At 44.7% G+C, this 26,474-nt stretch overlaps 1 protein-coding gene across 1 annotated transcript in view; it reads left to right on the top strand.

The window, feature by feature from the left end:
* Window positions 1-2,009: 2,009 nt before the first annotated feature.
* LOC126469767 (neuropeptide FF receptor 2-like) overlaps window positions 2,010-26,474 on the top strand; it is a 164,127-nt gene continuing 139,662 nt past the window's right edge. Inside the window, exons 1-2 of the mRNA XM_050096994.1 lie at window positions 2,010-2,119; window positions 2,212-3,394. Of these exons, the coding sequence (XP_049952951.1) occupies window positions 3,047-3,394 (348 nt within the window). The 5' untranslated portion in view covers window positions 2,010-2,119; window positions 2,212-3,046. The remainder of the gene's footprint in view (window positions 2,120-2,211; window positions 3,395-26,474) is intronic.

Genomic DNA, 26,474 nt, shown 5'->3' with positions numbered 1-26,474 from the left:
GCCTTTGGAATGAGTTAGAGCGTCTAATTCGCTCCACACCCCAGACTGTAATATCAGTACCTTCTCAGGTTTCGACAGTGGGGGTGGAATGGGCGCCCATTCCTCCTCAGAAACTTCACTGAAAATGTCCGTAGCTGAGTTCAAGGATTCGTAAAGGGGACGGTTGGACACACCCGATGTTAATCTCCTTTGATCAGTGTCTGGATGTTTTTGAACCAGTAGTGTATACTTTTGACTCCGTAGAGTCTGAACACTGTGTTCAAAAACTAATCAAATAAACTGTCACAGTTCCGGAGTACACTACTGGCCATTAAAATTGCTACACCAAGAAGAAATGCAGATATGAAAGGGTACTCATTGGACAAATACATTATACTAGAACTGACATTTGATTACATTTTCATGCAATTTGGGTGCATAGATCCTGAGAAATCAGTACCCAGAACAACCACCTCTCGCCGTAATAACGGCCTTGATAAGCCTGGGCATTGAGTCAAACAGAGCTTGGATGGCGTGTACAGGTACAGCTGCCCATGCAGCGTCAACACGATACCACAGTTCAAGAGTAGTGTCTGGCGTATTGTGACGAGCCACTTGCTTGGGCACCATTGACCAGACGTTTTCAATTGGTGAGAGATCTGGAGAATGTGCTGTCCAGGGCGGCAGTCGAACATTTTCTGTATCCAGAAAGGCCGGTACAGGACCTGCAACATGCGGTCGTGCATTATCCTGCTGAAATGTAGGGTTTCACAGGGATCGAATAAAGTGTAGAGCCACGGGTCGTAACACGTCTGAAATGTAACATCCACTGTTCAAAGTGCCGTCAATGCGAACTAGAGGTGGCCGAGACGTGTAACCAATGGCACTCCACACCATCTCGCCGGGTGATACGCCAGTATGGCGATGACGAATACACGCTTCCAATGTGTGTTCACCGCGATGTCGCCAAATACGGAAGCGACCATCATGATACAGTATCCATCCGAAAAAGTGACGTTTTGCCATTCGTGCACCCAGGTTCGTCGTTGAGTACACCATTGCAGGCGCTCCTGTCTGTGATGCAGCGTCAAGGGTAACCGCAGCCACGGTCTCCGAGCTGATAGTCCATGCTGCTGCAAACGTCGTCGAACTGTTGGTGCAGATGGTTGTTGTCTTGCAAACGTCCCCATCTGTTGACTCAGGGATCCAGACGTGGCTGCACGATCCGTTACAGCCATGCGGATAAGATGCCTGTCATCTCGAGTGCTAGTGATACGAGGCCGTTGGGATGCAACACGGCGTTCCGTGTTACCCTTCTGAAACCACCGATTCCATATTCTGCTAACAGTCATTGGATCTCGACTACCGCGAGCAGCAATGTCGCGCTATGATAAACCGCAATCGCGATAGGCTAGAATCTGACCTTTATCAAAGTCGGAAACGTGATGGTACGCATTTCTCCTCCTTACACGCGACATCAGAACAACGTCTCATTAGGCAACGCCGGTCAACTGCTGTTTGTATATGAGAAATCGGTTGGAAACTTTCCTCATGTCAGCACGTTGTAGGTGTCGCCACTGGAGCCAACGTTGTGTGAATCCTCTGAAATGCTAATCATTTGCATATCACAGCATCTTCTTCCTGTCGGTTAAATTTCGCGTCTGTAGCACGTCATCTTCGCGGTATAGCAATTTTAATGGCCAGTAGTGTATGTCTACCTCCTCAGGATTATGGATGTTATCAGCAAATACTGAAAGGCTGCACTGCAGCAACGCTTAAAAAACAACATTGGCATTACAGCAGTTCAGAATATGCAAATATCAATTTCTAGAAAAAATATGTAAGTAGCGGCTCACTGCTTCCAGAAACTCGACCTTACGTGTGACGGGGGCGTTACGAGCAGTGCGGCCCCGGCAGCGGTGACAGGTGAGGAGCGCGCGCGGTGGCAGGTGGCGCAGCTGTGTGACGTCACGAGGTGCCGCCAGGCGGCAGGGTGGGCGCGCCGCGGCAGCCAGCAGCCAGTAGGCTCTCCGCCGCCGCCGCAGACGGACGCGCCTCTCCACTAGCTGCGCTGTCTGCCGCCCGCCACACGTGCTGCACGTAAACACGACGCGCCGACCCGCTCTGCGCTCCGTCTCAGGTAACGCGTCCCACACAACCGCTTCTTGTCTTTTTTACCATCGTCCTGGCCGTTGTACATAATCTAATTGAGCCGTTTTTTCTCTTCAACAGGTGACAACTTACAGTGATAGTAGAACTATCAGGGCTCTTGGTCGAAGGCGATCTACATGGCTGAATAGGGCTGTACAGCGTGTTGGTTTTTTTGTGGCGTGTGAAACGTTTTTGGAAATGCATCAAAGGATATTGTGGTGATTAAACACTGTGAATGACGATCGCATAGTTCGTGTGTCTGAAGATAGTGAAGCGAGAACTTCGAACTCATTCCACTTCGTTTCGTAAATTGAGAGGTAATCCAATTTCGTTGTGAAACTTGCTGCACTTACGCAGACAACTGTTTAGGATTGAGGTACTTGTCTGATCATTATGTCGGAGTACTAGCCTATGGGAACTCGAAACTAATAATAGTATACAAGACTTAAGTATTTAATTATATGCCACTAGATTTCGTGCAAACTGTAGCAGTAGCTAGCATTGAAACAAGAATATTTCACCTTTAGGAGTGGATACTTGCGTATGAAGAACTATTGTAAGGGTAAAGTAACGTTTAATTCGTACTGCTGCAGCAGGTACTGGTAACATCTGAAGTGTGGATAGGTCGTCATAGCGTGTAGAAGCACAACTGAGAACTGGAATTATTGATTTGCAACTGGAAACATTGTTTGCGGTTAGGTCGGGAGTGTAAAAGAAGCTGTTTAACCAGTACAGAATTGAAGACAGAGAGTAATTGACATAGAAGATCGCTCTAGAGCGATTGAAGATGTGGTCTCAGACGGAATGTGTCGCGTGTAGGTTGTGCGCTTCACAGAGGAGCAGCGGCCGGTCACCGCCTGCGTCCCCAGTCCGCGTGTGATCCGCGCCGGCGCGCACGTGCCGCTTAACCCGCGCCATGTCCTACAACTCGTCGTACTTGTGGGGCAACGACAGCGCGCCCGGAGGCTGGGGCGGCCGCTTCTTCTTCTCGTTCTACAGCGAGCTGGGCGAGCGGCGCGCCGCGGCGCTGGCCGAGGTGTGCCTGCTGTCGCTGACGCTGCTCGCGTCGCTGGTGGCGAACGCGGGCATCGCGGCCGCCGTGCTGCGCTACCGCGAGCTGCGCACCGTCACCAACTGCTTCCTGCTCAACCTGGCCGCCGCCGACGTCGTCTTCGCGCTCGGCATCCCCGCCGTCGCCATGTCGCGCCTGCAGCGCGGCTGGCAGCTGGGCGACGGCGTCTGCCGCGCGCTCCCCTACTCGCAGGTAGGAACGCCGGCGCGCATCTCGCGAGCTCGATTCACGCTGCACGTCCGCGCGCCGTCACGTGGTGCTGCGTTCCCACACTAGGCAGAGCGTCTACAGGACGTCTTGTCTCACAGTGCCTATTTCACCGACAAATAACTCTCTCAAAGATCTATACACAGGTTGTTTCATAATTCATGTTACACACGTCTAGAGGTTGTAGAGAGAACTTAGTAGTTTTACATAGACGCCCATGCCCGGGGACGTCATCCAATCACGCTACATAGCGTCAGCGTTAAAACCGCCGGCGCCTATTTCCGTCATGATGTTACAAAGTTTCTCGAATACTGAAGAAGGATGAATGTACAATTTGGGGGCGAGCGTCGCTGGCTCGGAAGCGAACGAGTCAAAAGTTATAAGCGAAAATCATTCTGGTTCAAATGGTTCAAATGGCTCTGAGCACTATCGGACTCAACATCTGAGGTCATCAGTCCCCTAGAACTTACAGCTACTTAAACCTAACTAACCTATGGACATCACACACATCCATGCCCGAGGTAGGATTCGGACCTCCTGTGACCGGAGCGGTCGCGCGGTTCCAGACTGTAGCGCCTAGAACCGCTCGACCACCCCGGCCGGCGCGCTCTGACATCTTTACCTGAGAAACTATGAGTGCTTGCTCACCTTCGCTAATGTGAAACACATCTCCTCTACTAAATAAGACTTCATAGCTCTTAAGGTTTGCATTTTAGAGCCCATGTTTACTCGACATTTTTTTCTTGTTTTGTTTTATACTACCACCTCTGAAAGTTGCCTACGCTACAATCTTAGCAACAAGAGTATGGATAAATTTATTCCACTGTCAGAGGTATCCGAATGGTTTTCGCTCATAACTTTAGACTCGTTCGCTTCCGAACCAGAGACCCTTACCTCAAACTGATGCGTTTATCCTCCTCCAACATCCTAGAAACTTCGTAACATCATGACGAAATCACCGGGTATATACGTACATTTACAAGTGTCGGCGCCATTAACGTTGACACTATGTAGCGTCGTTGGATTGACGTTACGAGACATGCGTTTCTATGTAAAACTTGATCTACTAAGTCTCCTCTACAACCTCTAGAAGTATGTAACATGCATTGTGAAACACACTATGTATAAAGAAGAGTGTCCGTATCCATCTTTGTAATTTTAAAAAATCTGAAGTTTTATTGCAAACTCCATAAAATTTTGCACACTTTACTTCCTGACAAGAGGAAAATAACTGTCTACATAATATCTCTAAAAGTTCTTGGACGATTTACTTCGTATTTCTATACGATCACCTAATCAACATTTTGGCTGACATAGGCTATATATTATTTTTAATATACGCAATATATGTGTGTATATATATTAATAAATAACATATATAAAGGAGAAACGTTCTTATCAAACATCTCGAAAAGTACTTTTCAGATTTACTTAAAGGTTCTTGGCCGATTTACTACAAATTTCTACATTCAGATGAAAAAATGAATAAAATTAATGAAAACTTCAATGCCTAACGAATGAAATATGTCGCTGTAGACTGACTATAGTTTCTGTTGCGAGAATAAATTACTGCAGCGTTACCAGTCTTGGAGATAGTACTATCACGTGGCACTAGATCGCAGGACGAGCGAAAGCTCGAGAATTTGACAGGAACATGACTGCAGACTCCTATTTATTGATCAGTGGCAGTTGTTACGTATGACATACACGCTAGAAGATATTTTACTCTGTGTTTCACAGTTAATTTTATTATTAAAAACCACAGTCTCGTACAAACGTTAAGACTCGTCGTGGATATGGTACCAACAAAAGTCACTACGTCGTCAGCCGAACAATAGATTGAACAGGACTGGAGATTTCCCGAACTGTGATGTAAATTGTTCTAACATTTCGAATCGTGCACAAACTAAGCCCCACTTGAAAGAGTGAAAACTGAGCTGGAACAATAGAAAACAAAGTCCCCAAAAACACAGTGAGATGCTTAATGCAAAAATGTAACAACAGATGGCGCAGATAATAATCTTCCGATTACAGAGAAAACACAAAGCTCGCGAAAATTTGTTTGAAGAAATGAATAAAAAATGTTGATACGGACAGGGGCAATCACTTTGTGTCGCACATATTAAACATCACGGGCAACGCCAGGTACTGCAGCTAGTCCTCTGTATTTGTCAGCGTAATGGGATCTTCCCGAATTACACATATTTGTTCTCATATACACTCAAGAGCCATAGAAACTCGTACACCTGAATAATACCATGTAGGGCCTCCGCGAGCACGCAGAAGAGCAGCAACACGACATGGCATGATCTCGCCTAACGTCTGAAGTAGTGCCGAGGGGAATTAACACCATGAATCCTGCAGGACTGTCCATAAATCCGTACGAGTACGAGACGATGGAAATCTCTTCTGAACAGCACATTGAAAGGCATCCCAGAAAAGCTCAATAATGTTCATGTCTGGAGATGTTGGTGGCCAGAAGGAGGGTTTAAACTCAGAAGAGTGTTTCCGGAGACTCTCTGTACCAGTTCTTGGACCTGTGAGGTGCCACATTGTCCTGTTGGAATTGCCCAAGTCCGTCGGCGAGCACAATGGACATGAATGGAAGCAGGTGATCAGACAGGATGCTTATGTACGTGTCACCTGTCAGAGTCGTATCTAGACGAATCAGGCGTCCCATATCACTCCAACTGCACACGTCCCATGCCAAAATAGAGCCTCTGTCAGCCTGTTGACATGTAGAGTCCATGGATTCCGCTCGATACAATTTGAAACGAGACTCGTCCGACCAGGCAACATGTTCCCTGTTATCAACTGTCCAATGTCGGTGTTGGCGGGCCCAGGCGAAGCGTAATGCTGTGTGTCTTACAATCATCAGCGGTACACGAGTGGGCCTTCGGCTCCGAAAGCCCATATCGATTATGTTTCGTTGAATGATCCGCACGCTGACACTTGTTGATGGCCCAGCATTGAAATCTGCAGCAAGCTGCGGAACGGTTGTACTTTTGTCACGTTGAACGATTCTCTTCAGTCGTCGTTGGTCCCTTTCTTGTAGGATCTTTTTTTGGCCGCATCAATGTCGGAGGTTTGATATTTTACCGGGTTCCTGATATTCACGGTACACTCGTGAAACGATCATATGAGAAAATCCCCATTTCACCGCTACTTCGGAGATACTGTGTCCCATGGGTCGTGCGCCGACTATAACACGACGTTGAAACTCGCTTAAAACTTCACAACCAAACCTTGTAGTAGCAGTAACGAATCTAACAACTGCGCCAGGCACTTCTCTTGTATAGGCGTTGCCGGCAGCAGCGCCATATTCTGCCTGTTTACATATGTGCCTGCCTATTTTCTGACGCTTCGATGTAGGCTATATCTGTAGCGAATATCTCCATGCAGTTTCATCTGAATGCTAAGGAAACTGTCTGATTGTCCAAAGTCTTACACTATGCGACTCTAGACACGATTATAAATCTTATTATGACAAACAGTTGTGTTTGGCCATAAAACATGCTGGCAAAGTTATTGGCTCGGTGCACTGCTCATTTTTGACTAGTGGTGGACGCATTTAACAATACAATTTGCGCCTCATGCTTTTGAAATATTCCGAGTCGGTTAAATCGGGAAAGAAAGACCAACAGCTTTTTGTCAAACATTTTTACCTGTCGTACATTCTGACACCGCCTTCAGCCCTGCATGTAATAGAGGTTTCTTAGTCCCACAATATTTTTATACGGGTAATGAGTCATGTATAAACCAAAATTGCTCTAGCCGTTCCTGTGTTTCGGTTTCACCGACATCAGGCATAGGGCTGCTTGGGGTGTGTAGGTAATGTCACTGCATTTACCATCCCCACACAACCGCCTTCGTCTCTTTCAGTGGACTGTCACCAATGACTGTGTATTCGATCCTAATATCGGTCGTTATCGAATATTTCTACATATCATGGGTTCTGGAGCAACCCCCCCCCCCCCCCCAACGCCAAGGATGGTGGCTGCGTAGGGCTGTACTAATCCAGAAATTATCCCAGTCGATTGCACAACCTCCCCCAGAATTTCATCGTAATCAGACGAATGGTATAGGAATGCATCGAAAACAAACAACTATATAGTCATTGCTGTATATTCCGGCCCTAAACGGTGACGTTCGAGGATCCGTCCATGTTCTAAAAAGTCCGAATACATTTGTGACATTAAGGAAGTAGTAACAGTCGTAGAATTTAATAAAGGCCAAACCAAAATTCATAGCTTATGTTCCTGATAAATGACAGTAACATGCTACACTGATCGATTTTAGCGTGATTAAGAATCCTTTTACTTCGGATTCTCCACTGACGCACAGTTTCGGCGGTGTAGGCAATTCAGTCTAATCGGCCAATTTGTGTTACTGTCAAAGCGTTAGTTAAGTTATGTATTGTGAAAATGTGGTGGGTTTGCACCGGACTGGACGCTCTGACACTTATAAATGGTATGTTATAGCACTGCTCTTCAGGAAACTCTTGGTGTCCTTGTTAGTTTCAGTTGCCGGCAAACCTAGTACATTCTAACAATGAAACATCAGGCAAACATTTTGACTCTAACACATTTCTACCCTTAGGACGGGTTTTAATATACTGCCTTCAAAATGGCAACACTTTCGAATCTGTGTACTAGTGGTGAAGCCAAAATGAAAAAAAAAAACATATTCAAGTAACGAAAGCCAGTGTAGCAGGTTACTGTCATGCAAAGAAGTTGTTTTGGGTATGGACCTGTTAGTAGTTGAAGTACTGATTTGTAATAAAATATTAGTAAGTTCTTCACATTGTTCAGAAACGAAAGAATAGGAAAAGTATCGTCCAAAAATTTCTGACCATTAACAATTATTTGTTCAAAAACATTCGCATAAAAGTATCCTCTTGCAAGTTTCACAGTATCAGGAAAACAAAGTTAGTAACAGAATAAAGATTAAAATCACAATGAGGGGCAAAACTCATTGCCATAACATAAGTGAGCACGGCAAGTATAACTTCTGATATTAGCAGGTGACGCCATCGTACACGGTCAGCGGCAAAACTTTCTACCCGTGGAACCTTGACGGCAGTGCTGCGTCACGTTCAGCGCCACCATTTGAGATGCATTGTGGAATGACGTACTGTGACGCCCGGTATGAATCGACCTGGTACGATTAGAACTTATGCTCTGTTGTACTAGTAGCTTCCACATTTCGTCTCATTGTTCCATTTGTCATGGGTATTGTTAATTCCACATCTATACAGATACTGTACAACCAATGTACTATTCCAGTCACATATGGAACGAGAGAGAAGTGACTCAGTACCTATATGTCTGTATACCATCACTAGTCTAATTCTAGTGTTTCCCTACGCAAAATATATGATGAATGAAACAGATATGTGCCTCAGCCTATCTCCTGTGTTGAACCTCTAAATTTACTCCACAGACTTTCTCGAGAATAATACTGATTTTCCCTGAAAAATTACCCTATCAGGTGCAGTGGCATCTGTATTTCATAACTGCACAGATTTTACCTACTTGCTGCATTACAGCAACACGTAAATCATTTTAGGGGGAAAAATCGTCATATTTTAGACACTATCACTTAACTGTACACGATGTATACAGGGGGAAACAGAACTCCATCGACAAACTCTCAGAAGTGGTAGTATGGACCAATGGAAGAAAAATGTGTATAGTAAACATGGGCTCTAAAGTGTGTACTTTAAGAGTTACGAGCTCATGTTCAGTAGAAGAGATTTTTTTCCACAGTAGCCAAGATGAACACGTCTCATAGCTTGTAATGTATGCTCTCTAGAACCCACGTTTACTAGTCGCCGGCCGTTGTGGCCGAGCGGTTGTAGGCGCTTCAGTCTGGAACCGCGCGACCGCTACGGTCGCAGGCTCGAATTCTGCCTCGGGCATGGATGTGTGTGATGTCCTTAGGTTAGTTAGGTTTAAGTAGTTCTAAGTTCTAGGGGACTGATCACTTCAAATATTCCCATAGTGCTCAGAGCCTTTTGAACCATTTGTTTACTAGTCATTTTTTTCTTGTTGGATCCATACTACCACACCGCAAAATATAGAAAGCAAAGCTTTCGGTAGATGTGTCTCACAGTGGCGGAGAAAGTGCTCATAGCTATTCAGATATGTATTTTAGAATACATGTGCATTTTTGTCATCTTTTGGTCCATACTACCTTCTCTGAAAGTTTTCCGGTTGAGTTCTGGTTCACCCTTTATAAAATGTGGTGAATAAGTTCCGAAGCTTCTTGAGGAAGCTATTGCTGCCAACGGGGAAGCTGCAATGCCAGAAAACTGTAGCGGTGTGGGTGAGGACCTCCAGAGGTTCACTCTAAGTTCGAATGCTGCAGTAGATCCTTAATATAATCAAATGCCATTTATTGAAGTAGAGGCAGAAAGATTCTTTATGGAGCCATTACATAATTGTCGATCTATCAGCGGAAACGGCACCAGTAGTTGAATATCTAGCATATTCACCCGGCAGGGCGGGGAGACTGCGGAAAACTAATTTTAGTAGTAGTGCATGAGAGACTGGCTTTCCTTGGAACAGTTCTGCTCTAATGAGTGCTGCTGGCCAGTCTGGTACGTCACAAGGCGGAAATAATATAGACAATGGAGAAGATACAAAGAAGAGCAGTGAGCTTCGTCACGAGTTAGTTTACCAAGTGGGAGACCATCACGGAGATGCCCGTAAAACAGTGTCACATGCTAGAAGAATGGTGTCGTGCGTCATATAATGTTATGATTACCCTCTTCCGGCAAAATGACGTGAAATGACCCTGGCCCTGAAATCTGAGTTGGTCTGTTTCGAGCTCACACGGAGCCTATCGGCAGTCGTTATTTCCGCATATCAATCACAAGCAGAAGGGAAAAAAGGAAGAAGCGCTAATGATACGTCGCCACAAACTAAGGCATAAATGTAGTTCCAAAGAGGAAAGGAACGGAAAGTGTGAAGAAGGTAGTTCAGGGAAGGGTTTCAATCCTCCCCCCTCTTCCCCCCCCCCCCCCCAAAAAAAATCCACCAAATCCATATCTTTCCCTCCTCCACACCGATAACCTTGGTTTGTTTTTCATTTTCTCCGTAAATCTTTAGGTGTCAGCCATGGTGGACTCTTAACATAAAATGAAGTTTTCTTTCCCAGCAACAACTTACGTGTTGGACGTTGGTGGTGTGCCTGATTCTTGTGTGTTGTACGTGACGTACGATTGATCCAAGATCCCTTCTCAGAGTTTATATTCCTGACGGGCGGACTAGAATAGGATCCAATGGATAATGTGAGGGCAACATCCCCGCGTCACATAACGAAGAATAGTTCAGCTTGCATTTGAGTGGTATACCTGTCTCTTTAAAACGCCAATAAACGCGCAGACCGTTCTAAGACTCTGCTCATATGTTCCCCAGTTAGCAACGTAGAGTGTGATGGTCCACCTTTGGAACGCAGTGCAACAGCTATTCTGTGTGACATGGATTCAATAAGTTCTCGGCAGGTTTCCGAAGGTACGTAGTGCCATAACACCAAGTGTCTACGCACAGACAGCGCAGTCCCTGTAAATTACGGGCTAGGGATTTGTAGGCGAAGAGCCGGCGCTTTATAGCGTCGTGGATGTCTCCTATCAGGGTTATGTCACGCTAATTTAGTGTCCAAGACATCAGTGTGAGGTATCAAGCTCCTTTGGCCTTGTGACATGGACAGTTATCCTGCCTAAGGTGCCATCGCCGGCGGGAAAGACATCGCGCATGAAGGGGACCAAGTGGTTTACAATGATGTTCACGTGCTCCTTTGCAGCTATGATGCCTTCGATTACTATCAGAGGTCCTATAGAAAGACAGGGGATTGCCCGTCATACCATAATATGCCACAAACGGCCTGAGTGCGTGGCGCGTTTCGATAAGCCGTTCGCCTCGATGACGGCGTATACAGGAACGATCATCGCCCTGGCGTAACAAGAAAAAATGTGATTCATCCGACCAGGCCGCAAGTTTCTGTTTATCCACTGTCCAATTTCTACGATCCCACGCCCACTACAATTGTAATTGGCGATGTCGTTGGGTCACCGTGGGAACAGGTAAGAGTTGTCTGCTGCACAGCCTCATATTCAGCAAAGTGCGCCGAATGTTGTATTCCGAAACACTTGTGCTTGCATTAGCATTTTACTCCGTCGTCAGATCTGCCATAAATCGTCACCTATCCTGTCTTACAGGACTGACAAGTCTCAGGCCTCCACATTCTATGACGATATATGGACGCCCTATACCGTGCCACCTACTAGTGGTTTCATCGTTCATCAGAAACTTTCCACAGATGCTCATTACAGTAGCACGCGGAAAGCCTGCCAGCTTCACCCTTTCCGAGATTTCGTTCCGGAACACTGGACCGGACCATAACAATGTTCTCTTTGTGAAAGTTGCTTGTGCCAGTGGATTTCCTTATTTGTGGCATTTATCGTCACTAGAATGATTCCTCATTCGCTTCTGCTCATATTATACAGTTACCTCGCCTGCCGCGTAGTCGCATCGGCACTAGGCGGCATTTAATCTCGCGGTGGCCGGTAGCCACAAATTCTTGCCTCATTAGTCACATAATCAAGTGACTTTGTTTCTAAATACCCGTTTTCAGTAGTCTTCTTCATACTACGTGACTGCGTTCCTTTGGAAAACAAATTATCGCCCCGCTGCGCAATATCTCGAATTGCGCCGAATTGTGCTTGTAGAACGACCATACTTCCTTAAGACTGTATAGCTAGACGTGGCTTCATAATCAGAATTTTTGTACACAGAGACGAGTACTAGGTACTACAAAATGTTTTGGTGATGATAGCTGGAGCACAGAAAAGTTCGGATGCGTGTAGTACCTGGGCGGTTACACGAAGAACTCGCGTTTTAAGGGACAGATACAGAATCTGCGATTCCAAGAGGTAGTAATGTTAAACATCAGATTTCCATTACAATTTCTTACTCAACGGTTTAAAATACTCTTAAGGGAGCATTTAAAATAATTTTTAATTTCGATAGTCTCATGGAAGAAATTCAGTCAATTAATATGGAAATTGCAATACCGACTTTTCTTCTCCGAGATAATGAAATAAATCGGAAGTTAAATGAGAAATTTTTCGATTGTGTACTTCATTTGCCAAAGTGTATTTAGACGCTTAGCTTCATCCCTTTCAGCTAGGAATTGAAGATTCCTCACTGTCATGAAAACTCATATATGTTAAAGCTCGCGCAGAATTTAAGTGGAGAACTCGTCAGAAACTGATGTTCGAACACAGGGAACATTTCAGCTTGTCAAATATCTGTTAGGGTATACGACAAACTCAAGCTAAGCAAACGCAATTTTTTAAGTGATATATTGCAAGTTGGGACCCTGAAGTTATCTATGACAAGTTGAAGCGCAGATTGTGATGTAGGGCAAGTTGACCCCCTAGAACTGAAAATGTATTACGAAATGAACTTTGCCGAATAAAATAGATATTGTCAGAGATTTTTGTCATCGGGTTTCTTTGGAAAAAGTAATGTCGTTGTTCGTCGTTTGTCAATGACCACAGTGAGAGCATGAAATAGAAAGAGGCCGGTGGTACACCGTTAATGGTTCGTTCAGGCTGCTTATTGCAATAGCACGGATGTCGTATATTGAGATAAAAATCTATTATCTCCATAAAGTTGTGACAGCACTAATACGTCTCAACTTTCATAATTTTTTATTGTGGGGGCAAACCAACAATTTACTTCGTGATACTCCTGTGAACAGTGATGGTGTTGTATCCTGTGAGATTAGGCCAGCTTATATGAGCTTGAAGCTTATATCAAGTGCATTTCTCGTGCCTCTGTCCCGCATCGGCCGCAGGGTTGGCATGGCACCCCCCCTCCCCCCCCCCCCCACCCCGCCCAATTCCCCCTCCCGTGAACGAGCCCGGTTCACCTAACGGGAAGTGGGAAACCAACTAAAAACTACATCCAGGCAGGCCGGCACACCGACCTTAAGTTGTTAATCCGCCCGACGGATTCGATCCTGGGACGGAGCTCCTCCCGGTTCTGTAAGCGGCGCTTTAACACTTATCGGGGTGGATAGAGCCCTTAAAATTACGAACGTGATAAAGTGTAGGTACAACATGTTTCAAACTTATAAAGGTCATCTCGAAATGCGATTTTCATTTTTTTCTCCTCTCGGTCGGAGAAGCTGATAAAATTAAACACTGGCCACGCTGTACATACCCCTAAAATTGCATCTAAAAAAAGAAAGTTGACTTCAAACGTTCAATGCTACTGTGTTCTAATCCCTGTTCTTAATACTGTGTTTGCTTCACTCCAGCTATATGCTCCACTGTACTACAATTTTCACAAACACTAAGCTATTTTTATAGCATTGAACAGCAAGGGAAATTTAATTTTTAGCTATAGTGGTACGTGTATCTGCAGCATCTTCTCTTGTTAATGACAGGCTAGTAAGAGTGATATACTACAAAATTCCTCTTCTTTCCCAGAATTGCTGAAAAGTCAACACAAGTAAACGTCGTAGTTCGTTTCGCGCCACTAGTTAATCCGTTCTGTTACGGCCATTGTGGTGTCACCGCCAGACACCACACTTGTTAGGTGGTAGTTTTAAATCGGCCGCGGTCCATTAGTACATGTCGGACCCGCGTGTCGCCACTGTCAGTGATCGCAGACCGAGCGCCACCACAAGGCAGGACTCGAGAGACGGACTAGCACTCGCCCCAGTTGTACGGACGACTTTGCTAGCGACTACACTGACGAAGCCTCGCTCCTTTGCCAAGCAGATAGTTAGAATAGCCTTCAGCTAAGTCCATGGCTGCGACCTAGCAAGGCGCCATTAGCAATTGATACTTATCGTATAAAACATGTCTCATCAAGAACGATGTATACAACAAGGATGGATTAAAGTATTCCAAAAGCTACGTACTTTTCTGTATAGCATTCATTACGTATCCTGTTTCAGACCTCTCGCCATCCTTCGTGTGTTTATAGCGTGCACTGCGGTCCCCTCAAATCACACTGTGTCGGCACTTCTGTCGACACATCAGCCATGCCTGCTTGAAATCCGGCCTTGCGTTTGTGTTACAAAATTCCTTTACCTTCATGATAATAGATGCACGTCCGCAGTGAATCAGCATATGCAGAGAAACAGCTTTCGCTGCTCGTCTTGAAGGATGATTTGTCTCCGCTAAGGCTCATGGATCACTCACAGGATTTATTGAAATGTTGCCACCGGAAATCGTATAATCAAGTCCACATTACGCTCATTTTCACTCAATCTTTGTTTCATTTACAGAAGCCGCGATTAACTTAAGGCAACTTGGCTTTGTACGCCTGGGAAAATACGAACAACCTTCATAAAGGTTATACGGCTCTAACTAAAAACGTGAATTCGCGTAGATGAAAATTAAGGGACAATAGGAGTGTTTCTTGCTGAATGTTTTGATATAAATTAATCACATTAGTTTTCACGCTGACTTTATTACAGTTTTTTTATTAAAATCAGTATATTATATATTAATAAGCCGGTGCATAGTTGGAATCTATACACTGACTACCTTACTTAGGTACTTGAAACTTTACGTACACGCTAACAACTTGCGTATATAAACAGTAGACTACATTCATGTCATTTCAGCCACAAGGTTTTATTCTAGAAATATTTACACCTGACAACGAAAACTAAGGATACGTTTCATAACTAATCTGATGTATTTTACTTCCTGTTGATGGCACATTAGTGTCCGCAAAATAGTGCACTGAAAGTTCCCAAAAAATTTCAGACCTCTAGCTCTAACAATTTTTTTTTTTTTTTTTTTTTTTTTTTTGCGTAAAACAAATATGCCAGAAAATTTAACTGTCGGGAAATTCAGTTAACTGAATTTGGTCTCTGACTCACCTCTGTTTTTCCTAATACGCTCCAGTTGCCTGATCTTGTTGTTCACGTTTCTCATCCTCTCTGTCTCCATTTTCTTGTTTCTCCTCGTTATTCTGACCTCTTCAGTTACTTCAAGGACCCAATTTTCACCTTCGGCTACTCTCATGGAATCAGTTGGCAACAGTGATTTACTCATATTAAACCCGGAAAATATTCCCAGTAATTCTAGAACTTCAGACCTGGAAAAAAAGAAAAAAAAAAACGCTGGAAAACCAGTTGTAAAAGGGGAACATAAAGAGCATCGCAAAGCGTATCTTTTAACAGGGCTGCCAATTTGCAAAACAGTTGTATAGCATATGTTTCTCGAACAGGAGTCTAATGACAACACTGACGTGTGAAAGCAGTGGAAACATGGGTGTGGACAATACCGAGAGAGCTTTCATAAGCTGATTTACAAACAACTACCTGATGTTCAATACAGTTCTTTCAATCATCGTTCTGTTAAAAAAAACTCTGAAAATATATTTAAGGTGAAAAAAAAAAGATTTTTTTGAAACCATTTCACAGCCTAGTTATCTTCAAGGTGACCAAACAACATAGTTGAACTATCTTTTGCTCATTCGAAACAGTTTTTTCATCTGACAGTGCTGTGTTGAGGGCTTTCTTTCGTTGGCTGGCAGTTGGATACCTTCGCACATCGACCAATTGCTAGGGAACAACTGACATAATTAAAGAACATGCAACACTGGGATCAGAGTCTTTCATGGAAAAAGCTGTCAGAGAGTGAACTGCCAAGGCGAGCAAAGTCGCCCCCCCCCCCCCTCCCCCAACTTGAGTTTGCCAATATCTGCTACAGCGTGGTCATGTTGCTATGTCTTTCATTGTTTTTTTTTGAACCCTTATTTTCTCACTTCATTTCTATTTAATACTTCCTTCACTTTTCATTACATAGCATTAACGTATTGCAAAGTAATTAAAGCATTCACGGTTCAACATCGTAAACATCAGATAAGGTTCCATTGGCGGAAAGGTACCAGTGTCATTTCTTGGACTTCTAAATTGGTCCAACAACCCAGTTACAAAGAAATTGTTGAGAACTCGTACTCGAGGTGCAATTTGATATCTGTTACGTGTGTAAATTGCCACCAGTGATGAACGCTGTACGGGAATGCTAAATTTACTATGGAATAGAATCGGAACAATCGAGACGGTGCAGGAACGGACCTTATATCCTGAATTCCTTCACTATCCCTACTGCATCCAAGCTAGTTATCATTATCTGGCAACCTCATCATCAATGAAACATCAGTTTTTTCACTGGCACCAACACTAGAAGTGGATCGCTGCTGAAGCAGGAGCAGACTTACTCTCTTTTTTAGCATACACTCTTTTACGACCCGTGAGGCAGCACGGTAAGAGTCAAATTTTCTTTTCTTTTGTTTTGATTTCCATAAGGTACAGGTTTAATTATAGTTTGTATTCATTATTAAGTGCTGAATTTTAGTTTCGTTGAAGCCTTGTCATTGTCTTTCATGTAAACTGCACAACCAACTTGAAACTGTAATCCACATAATTAATTTTATACACGATCCTCCCACATTAATGTGAAAACCTGTCAGAAGCCTGAATAACCGTCTTTTGCAGCACGAAAGTGCAGGACAGCCACTGAGATTATGGAATTGGATATGGAGCCCTACTGACTCCCGTACCGTGAATAGCTTCAGCTAGGTCTCTCTTTTGATGATCCGTTCTCTCGAGGATCGTGGTGGCCTCATAGATTCTCGAATGGGCTTAAATCCGGGAAGTCTGTTGGTCTGGGAAGTACAATAAACTCAGCCTGGTGCTCTTTTAAACCACGCAAGCAGACAGCTAGCTGTGTGACGTTGCAGTGTCCTGCTGGTAGATGCCACTGTGCCGAGGAAAAAACAACATATATGTAGGGGTAGACACGGTCACCAAGAACAGATGCATACTTGTGTTGATCCATTGTAACTCACACGTTGACGTGACCGCTCAGGGAATTCCATGAAAACATTCCTCAGACCACCTTAATGCTCTTTCGTCCGTCCTGGACGCTTTAGACGATTGTTATAGGGTCGTACACGCCAACGGACATCTGTCCGATGACGCATAAAACGTGACTCATCTGAAAAGGCCACCAGTCGCCAATGAGTGTGCGTCCAGTGCAAATTCCAGCCTTCGTCGCCGATGTACAGAGGTCAGCATGGGTGCAGAAACGGGGCCCATGCGCAGCAACGTTCGTTGAACCATCTCTGAGGAGACACTGTTGGTCGCCCCTTGGTTTATCTGGAGAGGGAGGGGGGGGGGGAAGGGGTTGGAGAGTTGCTCAGCAGTTGCACGTCTTTTCGCCCGTACACATCTCCACAGCCGTCGTTGACCTCTGTTATCGATGGTCTGTTGTGGACCACAGTTGCTCGGCGCCATTGTGGATAGCATCTTTTTGTCATGAGCAGTATACTTTGATCATGGTGACATGAGAACTGTTTACAAAATCTGCCGTTTCGGAAATCTTTCACCCTTGGCCCGAAATACAATGATTATGCCTTTTAGGACGTCAGATAAATCGGTCCGTTTCCTCATTACGACAACGAATGCAGTATTTTCCCGCGTCCCTCGGACGAGCTGTACATACCTTCCACTCCTGGTGCTGTCATCTGGCGTCTGTGAGTGGTTATTGCACGATGACGTCTAACGCAGTTGGTTGTCACATTAATGTGACTGGGCCGTGTATATTACGGTACTTTCGGAATTCGAATTAACGGCGAACGGGTTAAAAACTGCAGTGACATAGCTACCATCACGTGCATATGCTATTAGTTCAAGAAGAAAATACTATCTTAAAGAGGCAACAGTCCACATGTTTGCGTTAACCGATTAGGTAAAGGCCAGATGGTCGGTCCGGGATTTGAACACCGCTTCTTACAGATCACTGGCAAAGGTATCAACATATGCGCTCCAGAAACAAATCTATCCTGAGTCGCATTTTCTCTTCTCCAGTGTCTTCTGTGGCATGTAACTATGTAAACTGGCTAGCCCAAGCGTGGTCACCGTGCATATTGTGGACGGCAAATCGGTCAGTAACGAGGGAAATGGCGCAATGCTTAATACACAGGACGGAGACGGAGCGTTTGTCGAATGACTGCCCGGCTAACCTTAATAAGAATTTCCGTACCCTCCATAAATGAGTGTAGACCGAAGGCGACGGTCATCCCCTTCCTCTCCTTTTCTACGTCTTAACCGCCGAGCGATGTGACGCACTGGTAGGACAATAGACTTACATTCAAAATGATGGTGGTTCAGTTCCCCGACCGACCATCCACATTTACGTAGTAAAATGAAACACCAACAGCCATAATTTTGATGTTATTTTATTATATTTCAACCAGTTTCGGTGACACCATCTCCAGGCCTGTATGCGTTCTTTCATTAGCATTAACACGTCTCCTGTTCCTTGTATACAAGGAAAATGGCTTGTCAGTAACTATAATAGCTGTACCATAATTCCTGTCGGCCTGAACTCCAGTAGAACAGGTACGATAACAAATAATGTCTCTATCGTAATATGACTCCAAACCTAATTGAGGCTTACCACAGCCCCTTACAATAGCAATAGTTAACCAACTATTACCAGTTACAACCTCTGTAGTTCTACAAGAAAAATGAATCTTAGCTCCTACAAAAGTAATAGGTCCATTTAGTAGCTCTTCTTGTGCTACATTATTAGGAGTAAGACTAAATGTATCGACAGTCTTGTACACAGGCAATCTTGATCTTCTTGCATATCTTCTCCTCCTGTACGGCATGTGCTGTAATGACAGCACTGTATAACTTCGACTGACACATAGATATATTTATATTCCCGTTCTGATAGCTTTATCTGTCTTGATATTTCGATATTGTTGATACTGTCCTTTTACAAGGACTACCTGCACGTAGATGTATATTTAGTATTTTATCCATCCTCAGCGACTGTAGTTCTATATATCGAAATAATCAGCAACCAGCTTCATAAAAGAAATTAAGTTTCTCTTATGCAACTGGTTGCTGATTATTTCGATAGAGATGCATATTTCTCTGGTTTACTTATTTCTTTCATACATGTATCATTTTTGACAGATATTCTTGTAGTTTGGTAGGTTACTCGACGATTTTGCAGTTTAGTCTATCCTCTAACTGACCAATTTTTAATCGTAGAATATTTAATGAATGATCTTATTAACAAATAGCAAATTAGTTGAACGTATAGAGTGGAAATTCGTTATGGTATAAACATAAATTCTATATTTGGTAATGTCGTGTGACTAGGGCCTGCCGGCGGGTGGACCGTTCGCCGGGTGCAAGTCTTTCGATTTGACGCCACTTCGGCGACTTGGGCGTCGATGGGGACGAAATGATGATGATGAGGACAGCACAACACCCAGTCCCTGAGCGGAGAAAATCTCCGACCCAGCCGGGTATCGAACCCGAGCTTTTAGGATTGACATTCTGTCGCGCTGACCAGTCAGCTACCGGGGCGGACTGTTGTTGGTATATGACAAAGGATATAGCTCTCGGTTCTTATGAAATGATTGCTGTAAGTTCGCTTACAAAGAACTGGCCTTGATTATTATTATTATGTTTTTAATCTGTGTTTGTATTTGCACGGTTGGTATGTTGATGATACTTTCATTACTGTTTATGCATATGGGCCTGAAGATGGTGAATTCAGTTACCGAAACTGGTTGCATTATTGTTGTGTACATAGTTCCGCGTAGTCAGCGCGTACACAACTTTCCCAATAGAGCGCACCCCGCGAAGCACAACAGCGCAGGCGCAGCGCTCGTTCGTCTCCGCACTACGAGATGGCGCTGTCTTAGAGACGGACTAAATTCTGCTTCCGCCGATCCGCGTATTAATATGTAACGCAGCCAATGAGATTGCTGGTAACGTAGAACCTTTTCTCCTCGCGGATCACATTCGCGCAGTGATACCTAAACGCTCGAGGTATTATAACGAGTGTACAGACCTCCGATTAGTCAGTATGCATCAGTCTGCCTTAGCCTGCATTAGTCTGTACCAGTCTATAGTCAAGTTTCAGTCTGCGCCTAATAAGCTTATCATATTCCTGTACATAGCCATGAAGAGAAATGTGTAGACACTTTGTCAAGTATCAGAGATATGTGAGAATAAGATTAACGTACCAAGACCAAAGGAACTTCAGATTGTCAATTGTAAATAGCATCCAGAACCAAGTTAAGTTATTTCTATGCGTTTTATTATTTTAATACATGTGTGTGAAAATTAATCAAGTTCTGTTTAAAGTTGGTCACCGTCAATCTGCTACTCTAAGCGTGCAAGTGGTATTTCTATCGTCTGACCTAACGGCTGAAGATAAACATGCCACGATAAGACCACGAGACATATTGATGACACTCGCCTACTTCGTTAGAGCGACAAGTCAAATAATCTGATGGTGTGTGTACCGAAGGTATTACAGAACGCACTCCACAATTATAATAAAATAACATCAAAAAGACGTCTCTAGGTGTTTCGTAAATGAAGACACGAAGTCCCGCAAAGTATCAATCACAGGGATGGACACAGACCATTCAAATTTCGATTTTTCGTCGGTTGAGGCAAATGTCGGGTCGGAGCCTTTGAAAAGGACACTGCAGATATTCCTGTTCTCCATCCCTAATCCGAGTTCCTAGCCCGCATCTAATAATCTCGTCGTCGACGGAACGTTAAAGCCTAACTGTCCTTCGCCTATCCTTCACCGACTTCCCTAGTGTTCCGTTTGTATTGACTTCAACAACACGTTAAACCAAACGTACCATTCTTCTTTCCTGTACCACTCAGACCCCTTTCACTAATTCTAACAACATCCAGACGTTAGTCATATGAATTCAGCCAATTGCGTAAGGGAACTTGGGAGCGGCCGCTCTTTTCCTGCTGGCGCGTGGGTGGATTATGGCGACGCTGAGAGTCGGCCAGCTGCAACAGTTCGCGAGGAGGCAGAAGAGCTACAGGGGCCGACAGCTCGGGCCCGGTAAATACCACACTTCCAGGAAGCTGGCGCTAAATCTCCGCCGTGACGCCACTGGAAGCGTCGCACGAGGCGACGCCGGAGCGTCGGCAGCGCAGTGCCGCGGGGCGACCGCAGGCGTCGCCGTTCCAGGCTAGCCGGGCGCCTGCGGTGAGCCACGAGCGACGCACCAGGGCGGAAGGGCCGACCCGGCGCGACGGCCGGCAGCCGCTCCGGCGCTCTCCTTTGTGACGGTCGCACTCACCACAGACGGGCTGGCAGTTACACAGTAGTTGACGGCTGTAGTTAATTTGTTCTTCCTCTGACCTCTTCTTTTCGGTAAGAGGTGTGACGCTTTGGGAGTTAACGGGGAAGTATTTTCGCCCTGCCGGCCGGGGTGGCCGAGCGGTTCTAGGCGCTACAGTCTGGAACCGCGCGACCGCTACGGTCGCAGGTTCGAATCCTGCCTCGGGCATGGATGTGTGTGGTGTCCTTAGGTTAGTTAGGTTTAAGTAGTTCTAAGTTCTAGGGGACTGATGATCTCAGAAATTAAGTCCCATAGTGGTTAGAGCCATTTGAACCATTTATTATCGCCCTGTAGTAGCCATCTGCTTCCATAGCCCGTTCGTTTTCTGGCGTGGAAAAGGTTTTTCTCTCCGGTGGACTGAACAGAGCTGATGGCGTGAAATTCCTAGCCATGAGGCTAAGTGCCAGTGTAGTTTCCTAAATATCAAAGCGCTGTTTACGAGGAGAACACGGCAAACACCGTAACCCGATTTCGCAGAAACTTCGCTCAGCCGAAGAGGGGTCGAAGAAAGCGAACACGTGTCTAGACTTATTCGTAGGTATACAATCGTTTCTGGGAAAACTGCTGTCAAATTTTTCGAGGTAATTTATTCGCCATTTAAAGGGAAAAGAGTCCAACTGAAACAGTGCCACAGTTGCTAGCGTAAGGGATTCACAATCTTGTGCTCCGTGTTCAAAATACGAACATCATCTTCAAAATTACCAAATAAGCAGCAACCAGTCGCAAAATCGTGTTTTCTTTATTAACTTTTGCAAATCGATTTCAACTGATTAACACCGATGATGGCTGTTAATCAGTTGAAATCGATTTGCAAAAGTAAATAAAGAAAACATGATTTTGCGATTGGTTGCTGCTTATTTGGTAATTTTATGGTTTACGATCACTGCACAACTTGGGAACCATACGGAGCCCACCGTTCAGAAATCATCATCTTTATTTTTATATTTCATTTATCCACCTTCGTCCGTAGAAGATTGCTACACGAATGTTTTCCAATGTGTACTGAAACACTGTTGACCTACTTCGTCTACTAATTTTATGTCTTATGAATGATTTTTTTAAAAAAAGGAAAAAAGATAAAAGAACTAAATGGTTGGAAAAATTACTTGAAATTGTTTTAGATGAAATTCCTCTAGTATATTTTGATTCACAATCGATTTCAAGCGTCAGTTTTCCGAAAATTCATCAGTTATGGGTGGTTTGCCGCCAAATTATTGCAAAGAAATTACACTCCTGGAAATTGAAATAAGAACACCGTGAATTCATTGTCCCAGGAAGGGGAAACTTTATTGACACATTCCTGGGGTCAGATACATCACATGATCACACTGACAGAACCACAGGCACATAGACACAGGCAACAGAGCATGCACAATGTCGGCACTAGTACAGTGTATATCCACCTTTCGCAGCAATGCAGGCTGCTATTCTCCCATGGAGACGATCGTAGAGATGCTGGATGTAGTCCTGTGGAACGGCTTGCCATGCCATTTCCACCTGGCACCTCAGTTGGACCAGCGTTCGTGCTGGACGTGCAGACCGCGTGAGACGACGCTTCATCCAGTCCCAAACATGCTCAATGGGGGACAGATCCGGAGATCTTGCTGGCCAGGGTAGTTGACTTACACCTTCTAGAGCACGTTGGGTGGCACGGGATACATGCGGACGTGCATTGTCCTGTTGGAACAGCAAGTTCCCTTGCCGGTCTAGGAATGGTAGAACGATGGGTTCGATGACGGTTTGGATGTACGGTGCACTATTCAGTGTCCCCTCGACGATCACCAGTGGTGTACGGCCAGTGTAGGAGATCGCTCCCCACACCATGATGCCGGGTGTTGGCCCTGTGTGCCTCGGTCGTATGCAGTCCTGATTGTGGCGCTCACCTGCACGGCGCCAAACACGCATACGACCGTCATTGGCACCAAGGCAGAAGCGACTCTCATCGCTGAAGACGACACGTCTCCATTCGTCCCTCCATTCACGCCTGTCGCGACACCACTGGAGGCGGGCTGCACGATGTTGGGGCGTGAGCGGAAGACGGCCTAACGGTGTGCAGGACCGTAGCCCAGCTTCATGGAGACGGTTGCGAATGGTCCTCGCCGATACCCCAGGAGCAACAGTGTCCCTAATTTGCTGGGAAGTGGCGGTGCGGTCCCCTACGGCACTGCGTAGGATCCTACGGTCTTGGCGTGCATCCGTGCGTCGCTGCGGTCCGGTCCCAGGTCGACGGGCACGTGCACCTTCCGCCGACCACTGGCGACAACATCGATGTACTGTGGAGACCTCACGCCCCACGTGTTGAGCAATTCGGCGGTACGTCCACCCGGCCTCCCGCATGCCCACTATACGCCCTCGCTCAAAGTCCGTCAACTGCACATACGGTTCACGTCCACGCTGTCGCGGCATGCTACCAGTGTTAAAGACTGCGATGGAGCTCCGTATGCCACGGCAAACTGGCTGACACTGACGGCGGCGGTGCACAAATGCTGCGCAGCTAGCGCCATTCGACGGCCAACACCGCGGTTCCTGGTGTGTCCGCTGTGCCGTGCGTGTGATCATTGCTTGTACAGCCCTCTCGCAGTGTTCGGAGCAAGTATGGTGGGTCTGACACACCGGTGTCAATGTGTTCTTTTTTCCATTTCCAGGAGTGTATTACAAAGGCGGAAATCTTCAGAAGTATTAATGACGTTTTTTTCCCGAGTGAAAATCATGCGTAGAGATGTCGCCTTTCCACGATGTTCCTGGTGTACGGAATTTCTACATTTAGAATGTTTCTAAGATCGGTATCAGCCAAGGGAATACACTAAACGTTACTGAGGAACAAACATAACAATAAAAAATTCATAGAGGAATGAGAATGTAATAAGTTTGTAACCCGTGAAAATACCATACACATGTATATTACGTAACGGAAACGGTCGAGTATCTAACGATAAGCCAAGCCACGTGTTCGCTTATTTCAACCCGCCTTCTACTGAACGAACTTTCTGCGAAATCCGGTTATGGCACTTGCCGCTTTCTCCTCATTAGTGTCTTATGGGGCGAATGCATGTGACAGAATTGACGCAGTGGTCCTTGTGTAGTAGGAGGAGGACTTCGCGCCTTCTCTGGTACTCTTCGAGAGGATCAGGCTACGTGGGTTTGTACCGTCTCCATTCTCTTTTTTCATCATCACCAGCAACACGGTATACACTCAATTTTTTTATGTGCAATCAATCTCTGAACCAATATTAGCTCCAGTGCCCTAATTCCGACAAAGGTTTTCTGAAAGTTCCTTGCCCTTGCCTGTGTGGTAAGGGTTAATCTGACAAGCCTCTTTCTTAGCTCCATCCTCAGTTTTCCGGTATAAGACCGATAAGAACGACGTAGTACAACAGCCGGCCCAACCTACTTTTGTAAGAAATGACATAAGCAAAGAAGGAAGCAACATGACGGAACCGTTGCGCACAATACATGTTCATGTAAAAATAACAGATAGATTTCTAGTAGCTGTCTCAGTAAACATACTCGTGTGATATTTGCTTTCTGATAATAATAACAAAAGAGGTACGCTGCAATCAGAGCTGTAGAACTAATAACAGTTGGTGTTAAAAATTCTCGAAATGTGTCGTAGACGCAAATATATATTTTATATTATTCAGAGATGGCACTTAAAATTTCCTACAAGTCCAGGACTTATCCGTTTCATTTAATTTACGCTCTTGTACTGTATCTGGTAATGAAAAGAGTTCAATATTTGTTCTGATTGTATTTCTTACTCGAAGAAGATGCTACAAAAATGCTGAAATGACAAAAAAGTATAACTTTCTCGCAAACCAACAGTACATTTACCTTTTTTTGTAATTATAGGTTAAGATGGAGGTTGCTCACCGAAAAGTTCTTTGCTCCAGACGTACGCTTTCAGAAAGTTCTACCTTCAATCCGTATGAATATCCGAGTCCAGAAACGCTCATTATCTGAAGAAAGCTTTTCAGATCTGTGAAACTTTACTTCCGATACCTCGCATGTTTGGTGCCCTCTGTAAACTTGCTATCTAACCAGCTTTTTCTCTTCTACTAATACTGTATCCTTCTTTGGTTCTCTGTCTAGAGATTCGTTATTCTCTTTCTTCTACGTTCTGCCTTTTTCTTCTTAACTTTGCTTATCCTTAATGCATATTCTGAGATAAGTATACTATCCACTCTACTCAACAGATTTTCTTTACTTTCTTTTAAAAGAGACACGACGCCTGCAATTTTAGCAAATTTTGGAAGATTTCCTCGTTTTGTTAATTACGTCGTTGATGTAGGGTTAAGTGCAGTGACTGAACAGTTCTCTATTGACTGCCTGTGCGGTATGGAAAATGGGCCAACATTTATTTGTAGAATGACTGCGAAATTTACATTGTAGGTTCACAGTTTCAAACTGATTTCTGCTAATTTTGGAGAAGGTATGGTGCAGAACACTGATTTCCTTGTGAAACGCATACTCTATCAGATAAACACATTCGAGGCTATTCAGTTGCAAATTCACCTTTATATATTCTAACGCGTCTTTCACATGACAGTAACACCTTTGCTCAGGCTCTGGCTCACCGCCTCACCCTTATGTCGGTACTTATTAATTTACGTAACCTATTGGACGTATGTTCTGTTAGTAAACTCTCCTCAGAGTGTTTGCAATGCTATGCCTCTGAATCTGAGTCGACATTGTCAGAACAAAACAAGTTTGGTACTCACTGAAATCGAAAAGGCCGCTTATACGCAATTTGACCTTCAGTGTGTGTTCAAAATGTCTTCTTTCTATGGCAAATTATGTAAGGAATGTTCCCAGTTACCAACACACAACGACGAGATTTGTACGAC

The sequence above is a fragment of the Schistocerca serialis genome, chromosome 1, assembly GCF_023864345.2.
Source record: "Schistocerca serialis cubense isolate TAMUIC-IGC-003099 chromosome 1, iqSchSeri2.2, whole genome shotgun sequence".
Classification (NCBI taxonomy): Eukaryota; Metazoa; Arthropoda; class Insecta; order Orthoptera; family Acrididae; genus Schistocerca; species Schistocerca serialis.
The sequence above is the reverse complement of the archived record's forward strand: the minus strand, read 5'-3'. Positions and strand labels throughout refer to the sequence as shown.